We start from the raw sequence: 21,826 nt of genomic DNA, 5'->3' as shown, positions 1-21,826 counted from the left end.
ACAGATGCTGCCTCCCCCCACCCCAACTACCCCATAAGGAAAGCAGAAGTACTTTGCAAAGTAAGGTACTGTGAGTCTGTAGGTGACAGTGATGCTGCAGAACCTCTTGGGTCAGAGGGACAGTTTGCAGGATGCCACTATGGGGAACTATAGGCTGGAAACACACCCCAGGCTGTAAGCCTGGACCTCAGATGTGGCGTGGGAATGACAGGGAGCCCACTCCAAAGCAATAGACGCAAATGATGCCATTGTCAAGCACGTACTACACTGAGGAAGTGACTGCTACTGTACAGACACGACCTATGGGATCCACCTGTTGCTGTAACATGAAATGTAAGAAAGATGATAGAAACACATGGGAGAAAAATAAATGGGCAGAAATGTACATGAAAAACAATGTCACTTCACAGGCAGGTAAGGAACTGGCTATGGAAGAAAATTGTCACAAAATTCAATGTTAAATATTTGAGGACTGTTTTGGTGGTCATACATGGAAATTCCTGGCTGAACTCTGGCTTTCTGTCACAGGCACACACTCTTACTGGAGAACTATTCTTGTTTGGTCAGGAACACAAAATTTCTTTTACTTCTATAAGGTATTCTGATAACAGGCAATTATTTAGCTTTACACAAGGACGATAAAATGCACTACTTGTAACAGTTGCTCCGTTCTGTGTAACTATGTGACCAACAAGCACATCCACTGACCTGTTTGACGTTACACTGACTTTCTGAGCTCTGCCTGAGAAAAGCCAGATCACTTCTGGCTTCTGAATCTTCTTACCTCTAATGTTTTCAGTTTGCCTCATTTGCTGTTACCGCAACCAAAGCTTTGCGAAGCACATGCTGCCTACAGATGTTAGTTGTATTTACTAATCTGTTAATTTCTGTTGTCACTTGTTCTTTTAAGGTTAGAGCATGCTATTTCCTGTGTATCTCGTCGTGAAGTGCGATGCTTATCCCTGTGAAGGGTTGAGATGAAACGCAGTTCCCTGCACAGCAGGGCCAGAGCAGCAGCAGCAGGCACCCGAGAACAAATATTGTGCCCAGCATATGCCTGTGACTGTGGGAATCAAGGAGTCGAGGCTTCTCCAGCTGTAACTGCTGCACCCTTTGGCCGACAAGCAGCACAACAAACTGGCACATCAAGAAACAGGTCAGATGCAGCTTTTCCACTGCCCTGGCATTTGAAGGCACAATGCCTGTCTTTTCGGGTTCTTTTTTCTCTTGCCATGCTTGGAACAGAAGCTTTAGAAAGAAAGAGGAACGCATCAGGTGGCAGAGAGGCTGATGACCTCTCTGCCCCAGGGGACTGCAGTTCAGGACACGGCAGCTGCCCCACAGCAGAGCAGCAGGTAGTCTGGGAGCAAACAAAAGAAAAAAATAAATGAAGGACAAGGCTCTGCTGATCTTATTTCCCCTGAGAACTGGGCAGCAATATGTTAAATTGTTACACCAGGCAGGTTGCTGTGCCTGATGGGGATGGCTGTGCTGCACCTCGCAGAGGAGGGAATGGCACTGGCATCTCCTGCTGTGGCCCGCGGGCTCCTGCGGTGTGGGCAGGCTGGGCCAGGACACCGTGTGCAGCACAGGCCCCAGCTGCACGTTTTGCTGTTGAGGCCCGGGATAAACAATGATCTGAGGATGGCCATAGATGTGAGGAGCTAGGAAAAAATGGCAATGTGAGAGGAAATCAGGTTTCCCTGTCTTTTTGTGCCCAATATGCAAAAACATTGGAAGAAAGACTTGCCTGCAAAACATTTTGGAATTACCAGCACTTTTAGGCTAGTGTTTAAGATTATGTTCCCTTGTGCCTCAGTTTGTCAAAACCCCTGTAGACGGTAGCTCTCTAAAAAGGAGATCGCCATTTCCAGCCCGCCACCACGGGCAGTTACAGCTCCTGCGTGCCACGGGTCAGCCTTTCAGTCTTACGTTTGTGTTAGCTGTGTTTTAACGACTACGTAAGGAAGCTGTGCTAACTTGTGCTTGGGAAACGGGACGTTTCTGGTGTCTCTCTGAGGGGGCCCACGGCAAGCGCTGCTGGCGGCTCCTGCCCCTGGCCCCGCAGGTGCCCCGCCGCAGCACGCAGCCAGGCCACACGCTCCGGCAGGCCCCGTCGCTGCCAGAGGCGGCGGCACCGGCTCGGCGGTCGCTCCTTCTGCGCCAACCCGAACGGCAGCGGGAGTCGCCGGCGGCGAGCGCTCGCCCGCCCTCCGCCAAGGACAGGGCGGACATGGCCTGCGCCGGCGGCGAGCCCCCTACGGCCGCTCCCCGCAGCCGGACCCTGGGGCGCCGGGCCGGGCCGAGCGGAAGCCGCGCCCCCTCCCGCCGTGCGTGTGCGTGCGTGTGCGTGCGGGGTGGGGCCGGCCTGCCCTGCCGGGAGGGGGAGGGCGCACGGGAGGAAGGAGGAAGCCGCCATCTTGGAGCGTCGAGTCGCCATAACAAGGCACCAAGGGGGAGCGAAAGGATTTTATACCTGGGCGAGGGGGGAGCGCGGCTGGTGGCGGTGAGGACAGGCTGGGGCGCCGAGGCGGGCGTGGGGCGGCGGGAGCGGGGCGGGGGGAGCTGCTTGCCGCCTGGCCGAGCCTCGCGGCCTGCGGCGGCCCGCGGGAGCGGCGGGGCCTGGCGGCGCCGAGGGGGCCGCGGGCGGGGCAGGGGCGACCGGGCCGAGCCGGGCCGGGAGCGGCCGGGCCGCGGGGCCGTGGCGCGGGGCGGGGCCGTGGCGGCGCTTGTTGCCGGCCGTGGCGGCGGGCGGGGGCCGCCTCATTGTTCGCGGGCGGGAGGTGCTGGTGTGGCGCAGCTTCGTTTGGCGGGCGGCGCCGGCCCCGCGTCGCTCTCCGCCACGGCGGGGCCGACGCCGCAGTGCGGCCCGGGTCCTCCGGAAACAATGGGCACGGCGGGAGTCGACGCGGCCGGGCGGGCTGCGCTGCCGCTTTGTGCCGCGGCCGCCCCGGCCTGGCCGAGGCGCGGGGGTCAGCTGCCGGAGGAGCACAGGGAAGGGTCCGGCGGCGGCTGCCCCGGGCGCTAGCCCGGCCGCCCGCTTCCGTGGGCTGCGCTAGGAGGGCAGAGCCAGGGTGCGGGGGGTGCTTTTTTTTTCCACCGGACCGGCGGTTTGCGAAATGGTGGCGCTTCTCGGCTCGGCACGGGGAGGTTTGCTGGGGCTGTTCGATGGGGCTGTGCCTTTTGCTTTTATCTCTGCCCTTCTGAAGGGTGGTTACGAGCGAGGGAGGTTGAGGGACCGAGGGAACCCCTCGGCGCCGTTATCCGGGTCTTGTAGGTGGACCCCGGTGACTTGTGACTCGTCCGGTTTTTGCAAAGTTAATGGGCAGGAGAAAGCTCTCTTCAAAGGCGCCTTGAAACAGCGCTTCCAGCTGGGAAGATAGCTAGCAGAAAAATCCTGGTTCGGCAAACTTTACAGTTTTGCTGGGAAGCTGAAACTGACATGCTTGGAGACAGCTGGGAAGTCTGGGAAGAGTCTGAATTCCTTTTCCATCCTCTTGAAAGGCTCTTGAACTTACCTTTTAGTCACTGGGGAAACTGCGCTTTTTTTGTGGACGCTGAAATTAGGAAGCAGTAGCCTGCTGGTTTTTCCTTTGCGTTTTCCCAAGGTATGGACACATTGTGATGAGTAATTGTACAGGCAAGCCTACATTCTGTTGCTTCCAAAAGGTTTTGGACTGGAAATGTCTTGGATCCTTAATATCATCATAAGGGGGTTTTCAGTTCTGGTCCATGCTTGCTTTGTGTAAGGTGCAGACTTGGTATTCTCTTTACAGGTTTGTGAACCTTTCCATTAAATACGGTGTCAATATTATTAAGTCACGTGTACCAAATGTTATCTTTTGGGCCAATAGGAGTTGTTACTGACAGCTGGAAGGTAACATCATGTGGAACGCATAAGCAGGAAGCTAGGTATCCAGTGTAAACGTGTATTACTCACTGATTCAGTTTAGACTCAGTCACTTAGTAGCTTCCTGTTTTGTGAAGTCTGTCAGTTCAGCTTGATGATATTGTTTGTTTTGCTATTCCAAATGTTATTAAGTCAATGACCAGTTTAAAAACTTGAGTAAGCTGGTTGAACTAAATTCTTGGGTTGGAGGGTAAGCTGGGGGTGGTGGTGTCTGTTTTTTTTCCCTTCCCCTTCCCCTTCCCCTTCCCCGAAGGTAACATAGTTTCTATTTCCCTTTGGAAGTGAAAAGCACAAATAGAGTAACTTTAAGGTCTTGTCAATTCTACCTTGAATGTTCACTTGATATTGCGGTCCAGTTTCCTGTCCCAAACTTGTGCATAACATTGTTGCTTGGCATTTCAGGGCTGCTTTGCTGTGTTCCAGAAGCGGGAGAATTTCAAGAACTAGCAAAGCAATTGTTAGAATTCATGCTTACTTTACAGGGAGGGGGCAGTTAGTATTTTTCAAATGCTTACTCACGGGAAGGCTGCTGCAAGCATAGCCGTTTGCAAAATTATCTTTGGTGACTGAGGGTGGTGGGCACAGCTTTAGAGAAAAGGGAAAAAAAGTTTTGATGTGTGTCTTGGTAATTATCACGGAGAAGACAGAAAAGTGAGTAGTGTTGCATGCTGCCTGGGAAGAAGTGATTCTTAAAATACAAAGGTAAATTGATGTGATTTGTGTAGCTAAAATTCAAAACTAATTGTTACTGTCTGCTTCTCTTGCAGATTGAAGCAAGTGAATTCTGATATAACTCAACTTTGTTAGAGGGCTTTTTTTAAAAAAAAGTTGATCCACAGTGCATCAGAGCAAGTTACTACTTTACTTTTGAGTGACTTACAGGTGCTTGCCTGCATTGCAATAAAGGACTCATATATTGAGCAAGACTTATTTATCTCTTCGTTTTGGAGAGTCTAATAAACTGTTATTACAGTTTCTGTACTGACTTTCAAAGTTTTAAAGTCTAAAAAGACATCTTTAAAAATAAAAACATGAGCACGGCCAGAACAGAGAACCCTGTTATAATGGGTCTATCCAGTCAGAATGGGCAGTTGAGAGGCCCTGTAAAACCCAGCGGGGGCCCAGGAGGTGGAGGCACACAAACTCAGCAACAGATGAACCAGCTGAAAAATGCCAACACAATCAATAATGGCACTCAACAGCAAGCACAGAGTATGACCACCGCTATTAAGTAAGTGTTTATATCGGCTGCTAGAAAAGTAATGTTTAAAAGTTGTGTGTGGGAAATTGATTTTAGGTTCCCATTTTAAAAAGTTTTCTTCTGTTGTGATACTGGCTGTTGAAGTGTCCTGTGACATGTGTGACAAAACGAAAGCTGTATTTCTGTGTGCAAGCCTCTCTCTGACAGTGATCTTTGCAGTGTGTTTGTTGTGAAAATAGAGTTTGATGATGCTTTCCTTTTCAGAGTGTGTAGCCTCCTGTCAGAGGTAGTCCACTGAGCAGCAGCAGTGGCAGCATCTTGTTTTCTTGGCTTGTTGCGAGTGATATGAGAGGGAAGTTGGGGAGTGGGGAGGAACTGAACTGAAATTTAAGGCAGAGAAGGAAATGCCAGCTAGTCTCAGCCCAGTTGTGTATGCTTTTCAGTTGTTTGTTGCAGTTCTTTGTCATGGTGAGAAACTCCTTGTTTTCTGTCATTGTTCTTAAGTAATAGTGCTTGCTTTCCTTGGTGTAATTCTCCGGCTTGAATTCATCAAAGCGTGAGCTGAGATACTTTGATGGTAGGACAGTATCACAGTGATACCATATTGATTTTGGAACTGTGCTAATAAAATGTGAGTGTGCTGGTTGAAAATTCTGAAAGATGTGAAAGACTTGGATGGTGCAGCAATGTGTTCCTCCCCCCACTCACCTCACCCATGGTTCCTTCTCTCCCAAACAACATTCACGTTCAGTTTAACTCGGTTGTGAAGGAGATGCCAGCTGTCAGCAGGGAGTGGGTAATGGAATACTCAGGTTCTTAAAGTTTGCCCAACTCATTTCTACCCTCCCCCCCTTTCTTTTAATGAGCTACTGTTGTGAAACTGATGAGCTAAACCTGTGAAAATTCACTCATGACTTCCTGGGATTGGGGAAGAGAAAGGACTTTGTCTGTACAGTGGATTTTGAGGGAGCATGGGTGACTTGAGTCTCGCTGAGAGCAAAAGACAACGTTTGATCAACAAGTGTAACATGCTGAATTTTCTCCCCAAAAGTGTGTTTTATTTTCTCACATTACTCACAGATTAAGAATGGGTGTTCCCTGGGCAATAGAAATTTTTTCTTTTTAAGTGATGAAATATTCTCATCTGTTTTTGTTATAGCTAGTTTCTGTCATATGACTAAGTCAGTCCTCAGTTTTAAATCTGTATTCTACCAGATTGAGTCAGTGGCCTAAAAATGGGACTTGAATCATGACTGGATAAAAATTTCTCCGATTCCATGTGTGCTTGACAGACTGCTGATTTTCTCTGTTTACAATTCCCTGCCTGTTGCATCCTGCTGAGCTCAGAGACAACTTGAGCTCGTATGTGTAGGTGTTTTTAGCTTTCAGGAAGTGAAAATATTATGTGTTCGTCACTGTATCTAAGAAAATGCAAAATGAAATTATTAAACCAGAATTTTAAAAAAAATTATTTTAATTTCATTTTTGGTGTAGACCTGGTGATGACTGGAAGAAGACTTTAAAACTCCCTCCAAAGGATTTGAGAATCAAAACTTCGGTAAGGATGGTTGGATTGTAGGAATAAATGTTAAATAAATGATGTGGGAGAAGCTGCAGTGGCAAAATATTTGTCCTAAGCAAACAAAAGCAGTTCAGCTCCTGCTGTTTTAAGTGAAGAATTAATTTGTTCTGCAGCTGTTTGGGAGAGAGGCTTCTCTTGGGAAGCTCAAAACCTGGGTTTACTGTGGATTTCTTACTGTATTAGCGTTACAGCATGGGACTGATTGTCAATGTCTTTTGCAAGGGTAGATCAAAAGATGTCAGTGTGTGTTTACAGTACTGTGTTTGGTTATGAGAAAGCTAATGTTTCCTTCTCCACTACATGGTATTGCCCAGATGAGTGGGAGCTCCTGTATAGTATTGGAATGCACTTTGTGGCCTTCCTGCATAGGCAGTCTCTCATTGAGTCAGACCAGTCTACAGCTGTGGGATGTATGACCTAATCTTATGCATGTGCTTTTTTTGATTATTCAGGACGTGACCTCCACAAAAGGAAACGAGTTTGAAGATTACTGTTTGAAACGGGAGTTGCTGATGGGAATTTTTGAAATGGGCTGGGAAAAACCATCTCCTATTCAGGTTGTTTACAAACAGACTACTTGCAGAAACATTTGATTTTTATAAATGTATTAAAATTCTTATGCTTAAATGTTGGATACTTGTATCATGGTTTAGGAAACTGGGATTGTGAACAGTAGAACTTGGCCCTTCGGGAAAGGTGAGAATTTCTAACACTTGATTAAATCACTGAGTCTTACAGTGGGTGACTTAAGAGATATGACTGATTGACATTTTGGAGAAGTTAACTTGGCTGGATTTTCCTTTTCACTTTGAGGCCATTAGTACATTAATCCTCTGGTCAGTAACATCCTTCACATAAGCAATCCCAGTGAGAACAGGGCTGTTCTGGAAATGTTTTGAAAAACTTGAGTTATCGTAGGCTACGTACCTTTAGTTGTTACAAAGATAACTGTGGTTTTATCCCAATCTTAGCTTTTTTCTTCTTGTAAGCACCTGGAAGGAGCGTGATGAGGAGATTATGGGAGAGAGATTAATAAGTTAGCAAATTTACTTCTCTGTCACTCCATCTTGCTTTTACTTGTAAGGCTTGTTCTGTTAAAAGCTGTTGATGTGTAAACTTCAGGCAAGTGGGGAGGTTGAACTCCCTTTTAATGGCTCTTTGAAGGATTATCATTGACACAGCTCTGCCACTTTATCTCCTTAAGACATGAAAAAGCTATGGCTTTTAGGTAATTTGTCTGCTTTAAAACCAATTCTAACCACGTCGCCTTTCCAAAACGCTGAGGGTTTTTTAGATGCTGCTGTAAAAGACAGTAAAGTGAAAAATACTTGGGGCTTGCGTTTGAATGGCTGAAGTTTCAAAAGGAAAGCCTGCTGGTATTATGAGAAGTATATCACAGGAGTGTGCAGGTTTGAACTACGTGGGCTGAGGTGGTTCTGATGTCAAGGTGTAGGTGGGTATCTTTTTTCCACAGGAGGAGTTTGCCAGTGACAGTCTCTTCACTTGGTTTTTTTTCCTAATTTTTTGCTTTTTTCCTAAATGTGTCAGTATGGGTTTATCAATCCTTTTCTCTTATAACCAGTCCAGATAAGGACTTCGAAGAGGGATGTGGAGGGTGGAGCTATTGCTTTGCTGGGGAACTTTTTACTAATAGGCTTAACTCCTTCCTTTTGTGAGTCTGTGATGCTTGCTGTTGCAGGATACTCTGTGAAGCAATTGGATTTCACATGGTACTGTTAGCAAGGAGAGTTAAATTTTGCCAGCCCTTCAGCGAGCATGGCTTATGATTGCTCATGTGCTGTCTGTCATTGCATTTCAGGAGGAGAGCATCCCCATTGCTTTATCTGGTAGGGATATCTTGGCTAGAGCGAAAAATGGAACAGGCAAGAGTGGAGCCTACCTCATTCCTTTACTTGAACGGCTAGACTTAAAGAAGGACAATATACAAGGTCAGTTGAGATGGGTCTCACTTAGCTGCAGCCAGGTAATGGTGTCAGTTGCCACACAGTGGATGTTAATCTAAAACTGGTTTGTGAAATTGAGCAGCATAGGTTATCTGTTTGTACTTTCATTGAAGTTTAATGGGGAGTGGTGGAGGGGAGGTGAAATTTTAAAAGTCCCACAGTTGCTTTCAAAATCTTGAAATGAAAGGTGTCTTCTGGACTTTACCATCTTGCCCTGGAAAGCAGGTTGGGAGTAATAAGCAAGTATGCTGGCTGGGGGACTCATGCAGAGGGGCAGAGAACACTTGCATGGAATTGGCCTTGTTGTAATCAGTTTCTTGATCGGGATATCCAGGATGGAGCTCCAAAACCATAGGAATGTAGCTTTCATAAAGTCTCTGTCTTCTCTAAGGATTAATACATAAGATAGTGTGTTCCTAGTAACTCACACTGACGCTTTTAACTTTCAGCAATGGTGATTGTTCCCACCCGTGAACTAGCCCTGCAGGTCAGTCAAATCTGTATCCAAGTCAGCAAACACATGGGAGGTGCCAAAGTGATGGCAACAACGGGAGGAACCAATTTGCGAGATGACATAATGCGGCTTGATGATACAGGTTGGAGCACTTTTGCTGTGCCACAGTTGCTCTTTGTTTGTGGCTTTTACAGTGTGGCAGTGGAATTTCTGCTTGTTGTTGTTTGCCTGTTACAGAACATAGACTACAATATGTCTTGTTCACTGTTCGTATGCTGTCATTATTTGCTCAAACTGTTCGTACGAAATGTGGCCATGAATGCTGGAAATGTTGTTTCAGTCACCCTAACCTTTTTTTTTTTGCTCTTCTAACCTTACAGTGCATGTGGTGATAGCTACCCCTGGGAGAATTCTCGATCTCATCAAGAAAGGAGTAGCAAAAGTTGAGCATGTCCAGATGATAGTATTGGATGAGGCAAGTTGCTCATGTTAAATGTTTTGGGATTTTAACACCAAGCTAAAGCAATGATGTGTCTCAGCGAGTCTCCTTGTTATGCACAGCAGCAAATCAGCTTTGCTTAAGAGACATTCTAAGGTTATAGCACATCCATTTCTCAGTATTTTTGAGAAGGTGTTTTGGCAGAAGAATTTTTCTGCATGTGAAACTTTTAAGAAAACAGCCTAGGAAGATTTGCTCTTGTCACCTTTGCTGTTCCTGTAGGATAGACTAATGGTCTATTCTGAAATGAAGGAATGCATTTTGTTTGGTTTTAATTTAAGGAGTGAGCTGTGCTTACCATGTGATTGTATACAGAAGTGATTTATGAACATCCAGTAGCATACAGGCTTCTGAGTGGCAGGTTGAGAAAAAAGTGTGAAAGCTCTTGATGACTCTGATAGGAACCCTGTTAGCTGTTCAGATTCCATATGTTTTGCCTGAATTTGATTCTGTTTAAATCAAAGTAAAAACCATGAGAGGGTAAACTTCCTTTTACTGATGAATCCTGTCTCCAGCAGCTAAATCACACATCTTCTGGAGCACATGATGTGTGCTCCAAAGGGGACAGTCCCATGATAAGGGCAGGGAGAATGCTCCTGGTGGTTTGGTTTGAGTTTTTTTCCCCAATATGGTACTACCAGAAGACTGAAATCTTGCCCCATTAATTTAACTTACTCTTTGCTACCTCTGTTGTTACAGGCAGATAAGTTGCTGTCTCAAGATTTTGTTCAAATAATGGAAGACATTATTCTGACGCTACCTAAAAACAGACAGATTTTGCTCTACTCAGCCACTTTCCCTTTGAGTGTACAGAAGTTCATGGTGAGTGCAGATGTATTCATGTGCATTTGATGGTGGTGACATCGCACAGGAAGTGTGTGGATGAGTGGTGTATGGCTGTTTGTGCTTATTTTTGTTAATGCATCCAAACTTCACTCATTTAATCTAAATCAGCCTAAATCTAGGACAGAGGTTTGAAAATAGTTTTTTGACCTGCAGTCGCATTCATGGGAAAGCTAGGTATGCACAGTTCTTACCTATAGGGTACTGTGTACTGTTTGCCACTTTGTATGTTAATTACATGTCATTTGTGCTGATTTGCTTCCAGAGGGTGCTCCTGTTTGGCCTGCTCGGTCACCTTGGATTTATAAGTGATCCTCTGTGAAATTTTACCCATTCTCTCTGTTTTGTGTGTAATGTGAAGTGAGTGGCTAGGTGGTGCATTCTGGCTATGGAGGAAGTTAAGTGTGCCGGAGGCTGGGAAGTACTTAACGTTGTTTTGCATGTAGATCTGCCCACTTAATCTTTATTTTTCAGAATTCCCATTTGCAGAAGCCCTATGAGATTAATCTGATGGAAGAACTGACCTTGAAGGGAGTTACCCAGTACTATGCCTATGTAACTGAACGTCAGAAAGTACACTGCCTCAATACGCTGTTTTCCAGGGTAAGTAGTAGGGCTGGGTCAAGAGCATACAGAAGCTTTTTCCTTTCAGAACCAAGAATGAGACTGAGGGTGGCAAAGATGGCTTAACAATAATTTTTCCTTGTCAAAATGTGCTATTTAGATGAAGCTAAAAATGCGTGCTTTCTGTCTTGCACCTTTGTGTTACAGAACTTTTTTTAATTTTTCCCTCTCTGGCATAAAAATACGTGATGTGGAAGTTGCCAGCAGCATACCTGCTTTGCTTTCATTCTGGAAGGGATTTAGACTTATGTCTTGGATCATTTGTTAGTAAAATGCTGCATTTACAGAGCATGCTACTTATGTGTTCAGCTCCAGATTAACCAGTCGATCATTTTCTGCAACTCCTCTCAACGGGTTGAATTGCTAGCCAAAAAGATCTCCCAGCTGGGCTATTCCTGCTTCTATATCCATGCTAAAATGAGGCAGGTGAGTATGAAGTCTACAGTGGATTGTTCACACCACCCCAAGCTTTATTGTGTAGCTGAATTAAGTCTTGTGCTTACTTTAAATTTGCATGTTCTTTGAAAACTGAATCGCTTTGCTATCCGTGGTTTTAGACACACACCACACGCACCCTCCCTGGCCCTGACCTCTTTCCAGACTATTCAGTGTGGCTTATCAGTTGGTACTTCGCAGTACTTCAGGCCAGGTTAATTAGTCCAGTATGAGCACAGACTGTGGCCAAAAGACACAATTCTTACTGCTGCTGCCTTGCTTTTGCCAGCATGGGGAGCCATGGTAGACTACAGAGTGTAACTGACACAGATGAAAATGAGCCTGATTTAAAGCAAATGACAAAGCCGAATACTCAGCTGAGTGCCCTGTGTGGCTTTGCAAAGAGTAAAGTTTGCACTGTGCAGAGGAATCTGAGAAGTCTGTGAGGAGGCTTTGCTCAAACCTCTTGGTGAAAGCCCCAGCTGCGGTGTGGTGACTGAGTGCGTATGGCCTTGGTGTAGATGATGACAAAGGCCAGTGCAGCTTTGCTGGTGCAGTGGTTTCTGTTAATTGTACGTTAGGTAGCTCACATGTCCTCAAGCTTCATACTTGTAGTTTCCTTGTTTTCAGCAAGTGTACGAAAAGATGTCAGAAGGTTGAAGTGATGCATGTAAAACAGTACTACTTTGAAATCTTTTTTTCATTTTATACTTAAGCTAGAATAAATTCAAATGAAAGCTTTAGAGGAAATGTAGCTTGCTGTTCATGGAACTGACAGGTAATGCCAGTGTTTGATCAGTCAGTAGATGATCTTTGTGAATAAACACAACGTGTTGTGTGCAGAAATTTTCAACTTGCTGATTCCTGCTGTTAATTTTACTCCTTAACAGTGATACTTACTTAATCTTTGTGTGGCCCAAAGTGACTTGTTTGTTAGAGGAGAGTCTTCACAGACAGTTGACTCGTCCACCCCTAATTCTGAATTGGTAGTGAAAGCTTCATTTTCCAGTATGAAGTATTTACTGCCAATTTCATTGGTCAAGGGAGTGAATAAAACATGCTTGGATTTTGTCAGGGGGCTGGGGGAAGATGATAGTCAAAATACCAGTTTAAATTCCTTGCTGTGCATTTCTTGTAATTGTAACTTAAGATACCCCTGAGATGGCTTTGGGGCAGCTGTAGGAGGCTTTAAAACACAGTCAGGTAAGTCAGGTGACCAAAGGCCCCTCTGGTAAGTTCTTCGGAATATGTGGGAATGAAGTGCTAAAAATGTACTGGCACCTTTATTTGACTCAGCTGTCATCTAGTGAGGAGGGGGAGGAATTTGTGTGATTGAAGTTTGGTGTTTGTAAATTGAATGTTCCTGAAAGTCACAGCTGTTTTTCTCTTTGTTTCGTTTGTTTTTATAATATATATAAAATGTATGTATTTCCAGGAGCATCGCAATCGTGTGTTCCACGATTTCCGAAATGGCTTATGCCGCAATCTTGTTTGCACTGGTAAGATTTCGTAAACATTTTCCTGTTTCTAAAGGTTGTGATAGAAAGCAGATTAGCCATTAGCCGAGGTATAATAGAGAACTTGATTTGTAGTAAAACTAGTATGTTTTCACAAGATGTCTTTTTCAAGCCTGCATGTAGCAGGGTGCAGCACTCCTTTAGACATGTAGATTTTTGTCTTTCATGACAAACTGTCAAGGTGCAACTTGCTGACAGATGACTTAAATAGTGCAGAAAATACTATCACAGTAATGTTCTCTGTAGACTTTGATGTGTGAGTGCTCTCTGCGTTGTGGGGCCATAAACTTCACGAAATATTCATAGAACTGTGGCTAGAATCACCTGAGTAAGTTTTGTGGATTCTTCAAATGTTTATAGCTCACCTTTTCTAAATATTTTTGTAGTTTTGATTGGCCTCTGTGTGATCAGAGTTCTCCGTTGTATGGCTGCTGCAGCAGTGCCTGCTGATCACTACGTGTGTCTGGATTGTCTTAACAAAAAACACTAGAAGCGGAATAAAAATAGTTGAGCTAGTGGGATGTAGTTCAGATGCTGAGTCTGTTGTGACATTGGTAATGCACAGTCACGTGTGAGGAGATGCTTGTATAAGATGACCTGCTGAGAAATAGTCTAACATGGAAAAAAATAGCTTTGTGCTCATTACTTTTTCAGCATAGATTTGCAGATCTGGTGTTTTGGTCATTCTCCTGATGTTATTCTTGTTTATAATGGATAAAGAGCAAGAAAAAGCTGTAACAGAATTGTATGTAAACTGTCTTTGATACAAGGAAAGCTTGTATCTGGAAGGTAGTGCAAGCCAATGTTAATCACTGTTAATCTTCCCACCCTAAATACTGTCAGCATTTGATCTGCTTGAAATTAACTTTGTGACGTGGATTGTCTTTCAGATCTGTTTACCCGAGGTATTGATATTCAGGCTGTGAATGTGGTGATAAACTTTGATTTCCCAAAGCTGGCAGAGACTTACCTCCATCGTATTGGCAGATCAGGTGAGAGGAAAAACATCTTTTAGGTACGGCTTTGCTGATGACTGTGATGTTTCTTAGGCTCGAATTGGCTTCTGTTTTTTTATTACTGTATCTGAGAATTAACTTTAGTTAGCTGTGATTTTTTTTTTTTTTTTCTTTTCCCCTGACCAGTTCATTCTTGGTATCATCTCTCAACAAATATCTAAATAAAGGGCTGGTCTTTTGAAACTGGCCTGAACAGCCCAATATGGGGAGGGGGGAAAAAAAAAAAAAGCGTATTGTGCCTTAATCTCAGGAGACTTCCTGGTGTTCCTGTTTGCAGTTTGGGAAAATTCTATACTGAACACTTAGCTTCTGTGGTGTATTAAGCCTAGTTTTCTTCTGCCTGTGCCAGGGTATATTTCTAATGTCAGGACATCAGCAAAATATATCCTTAAGAAAGGCAGTAAACAAAGGAACTCTGTATACTTGAGCTTTGTAGTTCAGGCTTGTTCAAGAATTCTGTTCCTGAAGAAGGGTTGGACATACATAATGCAGTAGTGGAAGACTTCTAGCTGGTAATTAATAAGGAGATATGGTCAAAGCATTTTGAACCTCCTGGGTTTTCTTATTCCTACAGCAGTACAAAACTCCTTACCAAAAACTGATGTGAAAGTTGTAGAGACCTGTGTTGGGGCCTGGGTTTTTTTTTATCATTGGTGATAACGACAGTTCTACAGTCTGCAGACTTTTTCAGTCAGCCTTCTATTACTCAGTTTGGTCTTTTTTTTTTTTTGTCCTTTTTTTTTTTCCCTCCTTTCTTGTCAAGGTCGCTTTGGTCATCTTGGCCTGGCCATCAACTTGATCACCTATGATGATCGATTCAACCTGAAAAGTATTGAGGAGCAGTTGGGAACTGAAATTAAACCCATACCAAGCAACATTGACAAGAGCCTGTATGTGGCAGAATACCACAGTGAACCTGTAGAAGATGAGAAACAGTAAACATGTGCGTATGTAAATGCCTTCCTGAATAGAGAAGTTGTGTTGGATGAAAGAAGTGCTGATGTGTGAATGTAACCACAGAGGGAGAGGGAAACTGCTGTGCTGAAGAGGCTCTGAATGTGAAAACAGGGGGTTGAAATAGACCATCTGTGCAAGGAATTCTGTGGATGTGCTGAAGCTGGGAGGGGGGGAATGAGTAATTTTTAGTTGTTCTAATTGAAACGCTGACCATACACTCAGGAGACCAAAAATCGGGGAAAGAGGGGAGTGGGGAATGGTGTTTGGAGAAGCCAGGATGGGCTGCTAGGAATCTAAGGAATTCTTTCTGTACTTTGTAACTAAAAGGAGAAATCGATGAGGGGCAGGGAGGAAGGTAGTCCTCAAAAAGATTAGAGAAAATGGATAGCTTTGAGAACAGTGCACTAACAGGAGAGCCTGAACACCTCACCAGTTAGAACAGATTCAAGCTGAAGGTGCTGCATCTTTTGCATCCTTTGGGTCATAGAACTCCTGCAAGTAAACAAATTGGGTAGAGAAGCTGTAATTCATCTTTGCTGCCACTCGAGGTCGTCTACATAGCCTTTGAAGAAAATGAGGTGTGCTGTCAGAGATTCTGAAGTATGCCCTTTCTGATCTTTGTCTGAGGAGAAACTGCTAAGTTGAGTCCCATAAGAAGAAAACTCACCCTGGATTGCAGTCCAGCAGAATAGCTACAGGACAGTGTTTGATCAGGTTTTAGTTAAGATGCAGTACGGTGCAAGATCTGACACTGTACAGTTTGGATTGAAAAATCATTCTTTTGTGTACTCTTCCTGGAGATGGTGAATTAGAAGTAGAATCCCAGTGAAGTTGCTGAAATTCTTCTCGGGTGACACAAAAAAAAAAAAAGCGGCCATAGAAGCAGACTGCTAGATAAGTCCTGAAGGACAGCAAAGGAGTAGACAGTTGTGCTCCATGAGTGTAACAGGGTGTTAGCAAGCACCTTTGTGTGCGAGGCTGTGGTTGAGGTTGAGCTGTTCCAAGTGCCCTTTGCTTTTCCAGAGCTGCTGTGTAGTCAGTGTGATTCATTACTTTTGTTCTGGTTTTGCATAGAATTGGTGGTAACTGTTCGTGTTGTGGTTGTTTTTTTGGTTTGTGGTTTTTTTTTTTAGGCTTTTGATTACACATGCCAGACGGTGAAGCCCTTTGATCCGGATCTGTGACACATCGTTTCTTTGGGGATACCCTTCTCTTTGTGGGTTTTTCTTCGTCTTTTCATTTTGGAACTATGAAGACTAAAGAGCTTGGCCTTTTTTTCTTTTTAAATTTGGCAGCAAGGAAGAAAGAAGATAAAAGGAATGTCTTTTTGTTTTTCCACTTGTTTGCACTGTGTGCTGGTTGAACATTAGTTGCACTAACTGCTGGTTTTAAATTTTTCTTTTCTTTGGGTGGGAGGGGCAGCAAGGGAAGAAGAGAAACCCTGAAAAGAGAAGAATCTTGATGAACGCAAGCTTGTCTGCTATTTCAAATTCTTCAACCATCGACTGAGTGCATTTCAACTTCTCCCTGGTTACTCATCTGTTTTTAAGCTAAAGAGCTTGTTACTTATTCGTGCAAAGTGCCTTATGCTATGAGACCATTCAGAATATCACCTTTCCGACACAGCCCAAGGATTCAACAGACGTTTTTGGTTTCAGGTCAAAGTTCCCCTCTCTTCCCCCTCTCCTCCTCCCCAAGTACTCAAGCCCAGGGCTGGGAGGTGAAACCTATTGGTAATACTACTTTTTTCTTCAACTTTTTTGTTTTGTTTTGTTTTCTTAATTGGAGGAGTTGATATGCATCTGCAGTTCACCCACACTGTAAATACCTGTATTTAAAATGAAACCAACTTAAAATCTGGGCTGATTAGGTGCAGCATCATAGCTCCAGAAGGAAAGAGTAGCCTGTCATCCTTTGCAGGAGCCATAAGAAAAGCCCTATGCTCTAGCAGAACACTAAAGACTGGTTTCCATAAAGAGTCTCCATTAGTAGTTACAGCACTTGATATGTAGACTTGTTTCAGAGCCATGGCCCTCTTTCTTCTGGTGCAGTGTGTCCCATAGAAATTCAGATGTGTATATTGTACAAACTTTGTAAATATGATTTTTTTTTTCTGTTTAGGTTCATGTATAACTTTTTCTTTTGTGATGAAGGTTGCTGGGGTTAAAGGGATTAGACTGATTATGGGAGCAGCTAAAGATGAGAGGGGCTCAGTTTTCTGCAACACTAAACAATGCAAAGTGCTCTGATGTCTGTGAAGAGCAGGCCTCTACAAGTGTCCCTTGTCAGGGTGGGTATGCTGTGGTGCTAGCAACACTGTCCTGTGCCGCTTGTATGGAAGAGGTCATTTGTGGGGCTGCAGGGCCTTCAAATCTGTAGCTGAATTTGAGACACTCTTTGATTTCCCCCTTAGAAACTTCAGGAACTTGACAAGCTGTGAAGGGGGCTGTGACCTGTGTTCCACCATGGCATGAGGGAAATCCAGCAGGTGCCAGTGTTGCTGAGCTGTTGTATGCCTCAGGCATGGATTTGGGTTTAAGAGAAACCATAGAAAACCAATTTACATGCATAAACTTACAGTTCTGGACCTTTGTGGGACTGATTTACTTCCTGCAGCATCGTGCATTTTCTGCCCAGAGCGGCCTCTATGCTGACTTGCAAGCAGGTGAGGGCAAACCCCTGGTAATGTCCGAAGCTGCAGAAAGCTGCTTGCTGTCTCCTGTTTTGGCACGACTCGCTGTCTGTCATTTTGCATTGTATATTGCTGAAAAGTGCTTTCCGGTCAAGTAGTGTTGCTTTAAATTGTGCCCCTCCCAACATGCTTGAAGTTTGGCCTGATCTACAGGCAAAAGGAGTGAGACAAATCAAAAACTGTACTCTTTTTTTAAAAAAAAAAAATTCCCTTTTAGCCTGTTCACCAACACTGTCAGGAGGCACTTGAATGAATGTGGTCCCTTTTGCTTGGTCCTTTCTTGCGTATACAGATGCTGCATTCACACCACGCTTGCTTACCTTTGACGCAGGAATGAATTGTCTTAACTTCTCCCCATTTTGACCCTTTTTCTTTCTTGAAATTTGAGTCCAATTGTTAGGAACTACAAGGTGGACTTATCCATCCCATTTCCTTGAGGATCAGAAACATAAGACAGGTGCCTCCTAACAACTTAACAAGATGGAAAGGTTTTTGCGTTTGGGATTTTTTTTTTTTTTTTTGTCAGCAGTGACTCCGTAATTGTAGCAAATGCTGCACTAGAGTACAAACTCAAGAGCTTGGTCACAGACACTCTGTGAGCCACACAGCTTACATCTGACTGGCAGGTACTAAATGTAAACAATCCTGGGGTGCTTTTTGGGGGTGGGGGGGTGGGACTTTGCAGGTGGTAACTTTGACCAAAAGTAAAATCTTGCTCTTGTACTGCAGCCAGCTTATGATTTTCCAGAGAGACAGAAGAGGGATCATTTTAGTGCAACAGACATGAAAAATGTAAATAAAAGTTTTGTATCTTACCAGGGCATGCACATGTAATAAGAACAGGATAACGATGTTGAGTCAGATGTGTATGCTCTGCTTGGATTTGTGGTAGGTTAGCCTGGTGCCATGCGTTGATGGTCCCTCTTAAAGCACAGAACTTTTGAAAGTATTACTTTGAACTTGGCCTCTACTTGAGGAGTGGCACTTACCTAAACTATCAGGGGGCACCAGTTTTAGGTGGCTTCTTATCAAGAAGGAAGCGGCTTATTTTTGGTGCTAGTAGGCTATCTATAACAGACATGATCTTGCAAATGGAAAGATGCTCCAAAGGACTAGGGTAATCCTAGTGGTTTTCTTTGTTTTGTTTTTTTTTTTTTTTTTTTTTTTTAATTTTATTTTGGGGTTTTGTTTGTTGTTTTTTTCCCTACTCAGGAGTAAGTAGTGTGTACAAATCTTGGCTTGCTGAGATTCCTTGCAAGCTCCTGGTTTTGCTGGTCATGTGCCAGCCTTTACATTTACACATTAGTTGGAGCCTTCAGTGATGAGCCCTAGGTCAGATACTGCCTCTGACAAAGATAATGTGGCTGAGAACCTGATGTATTCTGCACTTTTCCCCTCGGAGGTCTAAAAGTGTCATTCTGTGAATCTGACAAAATGGAGCTCCACAGCTGGGTGAAGTGGCTGTGAAGGGAGTGATGCCACTCTTCAGGCAGCTTACTTGAGAGAAACTGTAAACTGGTCTCTGGGTGCACACTGTTAGGAGTGCCCTGCAGTTGTGGAGGGCTTTTCCCAAAGGGAGGGGGGTGGGCTGGTCTCAAATACACGTTTCAATTTCCAGAATGAGATGGGAGCATCTTTCCTTTGCCCTCTGTGACTTTCCTTGTGGGTAAGAACAGGAAGCTCAACATGAATTCATGTTGTATACATGTTGGTATCAAATCATCTCATTCTGATCTTTTGTTCTTTATTTTTACTTGGGATGGGGGAGGGTGTCTGCTCCAGGGATTTAAAAATGCTTCACACGCTTGGTTGTTTTGTTTTTTTGGTTGGTTGGTTTTGTGGTTTTTTTTTTTCAAAGGACTGATAGGACACAAACCTGAGCAGATGGCTGTCCTGCCTCAGTTTCCATTCTAGAGGTTATGGAGATGCCATGCCATATCCCCTGAGCTGATGTTGCCGTGGTTCTTGTCCTTGTGCTGGACTTCGTAGTGCCGCTGGGGCTGAGCAGCTGTTGCTTTCTGAGGACAGAGTGAATTTTGTTCCCAGGAACTCCAGCAGTACGGCCACTGTGGTAATAGCTGGGCAACAGTAGTCCATGCAGGGAGTTTTCAGATTGCTGTGTGACCTTCTGGTCTGTCTTTTGTGAACCACGGTTTACCTTCATAAAATAAACCTGGTCTCTGGACCAAAGAGCATGCATCTGATCTTCAAAATGAGCCTTTGGCAGGTTATCCTATAGGTTTTGCTCAGTTCACCCTCATGTTGCTAAACCGTCCCTGTGTGGAAGCATTGTTAAATTCTGCTGTAGACAAGTTAGGGAAGGGTAAGGAGGGGTGGGGGGGAGGGATGGGTTTATTAAGATACAGCCTTGCTGTATTTTAACCAATAATTACAGGGAAGGGGTGTCAGGAGAAGAAAATAGTCACTGTTCCCTTTATTGAAAGAAACTGGAACTTTTATTTCAAGAAAAGTTATTTGCAATTCAAGTGGAATATTGTAATCCACGAGTCCCTAGTGAAGAAGTTTGTATTCTTACCGTTAACCAGCAAACAATATGGACTAGTCCTTGAAAACATTCAGGGGAGGGAGGGGAGAATTGGCTTTCTGTTAAATCGGTAATTGGCAGACTCCAGCGGAGCTCCAGTTTTGTTGAGAATGTATTTTCTCTGGCTGTATGTGCGTCGCAGCACTGACTTGTGAAGAGCTTCATGAGTTTCAAGTGCAAAAAAGTTGAATGGTAAAATCCTGATTTTGTTGACTAAAACTCAATAAAAGCTCCCTGGAAATCCAGTTCGGTCTCATTTTTTTTCTTCGAAAAGCACTGAGCAAAAAACATGCACACCTCTTTGTAGTGAACCCTGGCACATCAGATGCCTGCAGCCATCTTTGGAGAGAAGCCTCAAGGAGAGGAGTCAATTTTGATAAAGGGAAAGGTGCTCTGCCTGTGAGAGCAATGCTCAGCCACAAGAATCATTCTCTTTTTGTCCAGACCCTCCAGCCTAGGCAGTATGTGCTCTTCCAGGGGGCAGTGCTCCACAGTCTATTCTTTAGTAGGCTTTACCTGTTGCTTTGACACCCGGAGTTTCTGCAGCAGTGCAGCAGAATCTTTCCATCTTTCATCAAGAGTCACCCCTGACCTCTGCTTCGCTGGCTGCTCGTGTGCCAGGAAAGCTCTTGTGTGTGCTGTGCCTCTGGTCATGTCAGTTTACCTGCAGGACAGCCATGGGAGTTTCTGTTCCACGGGTAAACAGAGGAAGTGGGATGTGATGTGATGGGCTCTTCTGACCAGAGTGACTTGTGGTCTCAGCTGAAGTATCAGTGAAAGGTGCACCGCTTTTTTTGCTCGCGCTTAGGGGAAAGCTGGCTAGAAAGGCAGGCAAAGCTGCTGCCTGCCACGCTTTAGTTAATACTATATTCCCAACCCATGGTTCTTGCAAGCAGAGTAGCTGAATTGGCAGTTAAAACCAGGAGTAACGTAAAAACTATTTGGGAATCCTTGTGGAAGAGGCCTTGTGAAACTACATACAGCTGAAGTGCAGTGTGAAAATTCCATGGTATGTGTCAAACACAAGACTGTGGCTTTTCATCAGGCAGCTCTGTAAGTGATGGGGTGCGGGAAAAGGGTTGCCCTATTCTGAGCACTAACCTCTGGAGCTTGAAGCTGGTAATGCCATGAAAGCTGAAAATAGTTTGAAGCTGTGACCAAAGCTCCACGTTGGGGATCAGTACAAGACCTTCTGGAGACTGGAACTCAGTGGCTGCTATCTGAAAACCTCATGGGTAACTTGTCCAGCATAAGTATAGCAGTAACTGTGTATGCTGAGTTTCTGATTCGTAGATCCTGGAGTTCTTCCTTTTGTTGGATTCTTTGGCTAGAGCCAGCCTGATTTGCTTTAGCTGCACTAGAGCAGTGTGCAGGGTATTGAAAAACTCTGTACTGGTCAGTGAAGAAAAGGGAATGAAGACTGGAAAGAAAGTAATTATGAAGGATGGTGACTTTTGCAGGCTTTTAAAAATTTGGGGGGCTGGGGGGAGCATGTTGGTTTCAGGTGGCTGTGCTGTCACCTGCTCTTAGTCAAAAATTCCACAGACCAAAGCATAGGTGAGCCCCTGAAATCTGCCCAAATGAAAG

General features: G+C 44.4%; 1 protein-coding gene across 4 annotated transcripts; it reads left to right on the top strand.

Annotated features, from left to right (window-relative positions):
• Window positions 1-936: 936 nt before the first annotated feature.
• Window positions 937-20,484, top strand: DDX6 (DEAD-box helicase 6). Of its 4 annotated transcripts, none has more exons than XM_080366929.1 (15): window positions 2,375-2,506; window positions 3,505-3,608; window positions 4,678-5,141; window positions 6,606-6,669; window positions 7,146-7,250; window positions 8,513-8,642; window positions 9,107-9,253; window positions 9,492-9,590; window positions 10,314-10,432; window positions 10,928-11,056; window positions 11,387-11,503; window positions 12,948-13,011; window positions 13,920-14,021; window positions 14,809-14,988; window positions 16,136-20,484. In XM_080366929.1, the coding sequence occupies exons 3-14, from the start codon at window positions 4,942-4,944 to the stop codon at window positions 14,982-14,984; spliced, it is 1,452 nt and encodes a 483-aa protein (XP_080223055.1). In that variant the 5' UTR covers window positions 2,375-2,506; window positions 3,505-3,608; window positions 4,678-4,941; the 3' UTR covers window positions 14,985-14,988; window positions 16,136-20,484. The 4 variants fall into 4 exon arrangements, with proteins under 4 accessions (XP_080223057.1, XP_080223054.1, XP_080223055.1 ...); XM_080366930.1 differs by having other exon boundaries at window positions 2,378-2,506; window positions 3,526-3,608; XM_080366931.1 differs by lacking the exons at window positions 2,375-2,506; window positions 3,505-3,608 and adding an exon at window positions 937-1,156.
• The last annotated feature ends 1,342 nt before the right edge of the window (window positions 20,485-21,826 follow it).

Source organism: Falco punctatus (assembly GCF_963210335.1).
Source record: "Falco punctatus genome assembly, chromosome: 16".
Lineage (NCBI taxonomy): Eukaryota > Metazoa > Chordata > Aves > Falconiformes > Falconidae > Falco > Falco punctatus.
This window is presented reverse-complemented; position numbering and strand designations above follow the sequence as displayed.

What these genes read in the sequence shown, in the direction of transcription:
- DDX6 (XM_080366931.1), top strand. Translation starts at nt 4,942, where the DNA reads ATGAGCACGGCCAGAACAGAGAACCCTGTTATAATGGGTCTATCCAGT. An exon ending in TCAATACGCTGTTTTCCAGG is followed by an intron (nt 11,057 to 11,386) that starts GTAAGTAGTAGG and finishes TTATGTGTTCAG; the next exon opens with CTCCAGATTAACCAGTCGAT. An exon ending in CCGCAATCTTGTTTGCACTG is followed by an intron (nt 13,012 to 13,919) that starts GTAAGATTTCGT and finishes ATTGTCTTTCAG; the next exon opens with ATCTGTTTACCCGAGGTATT.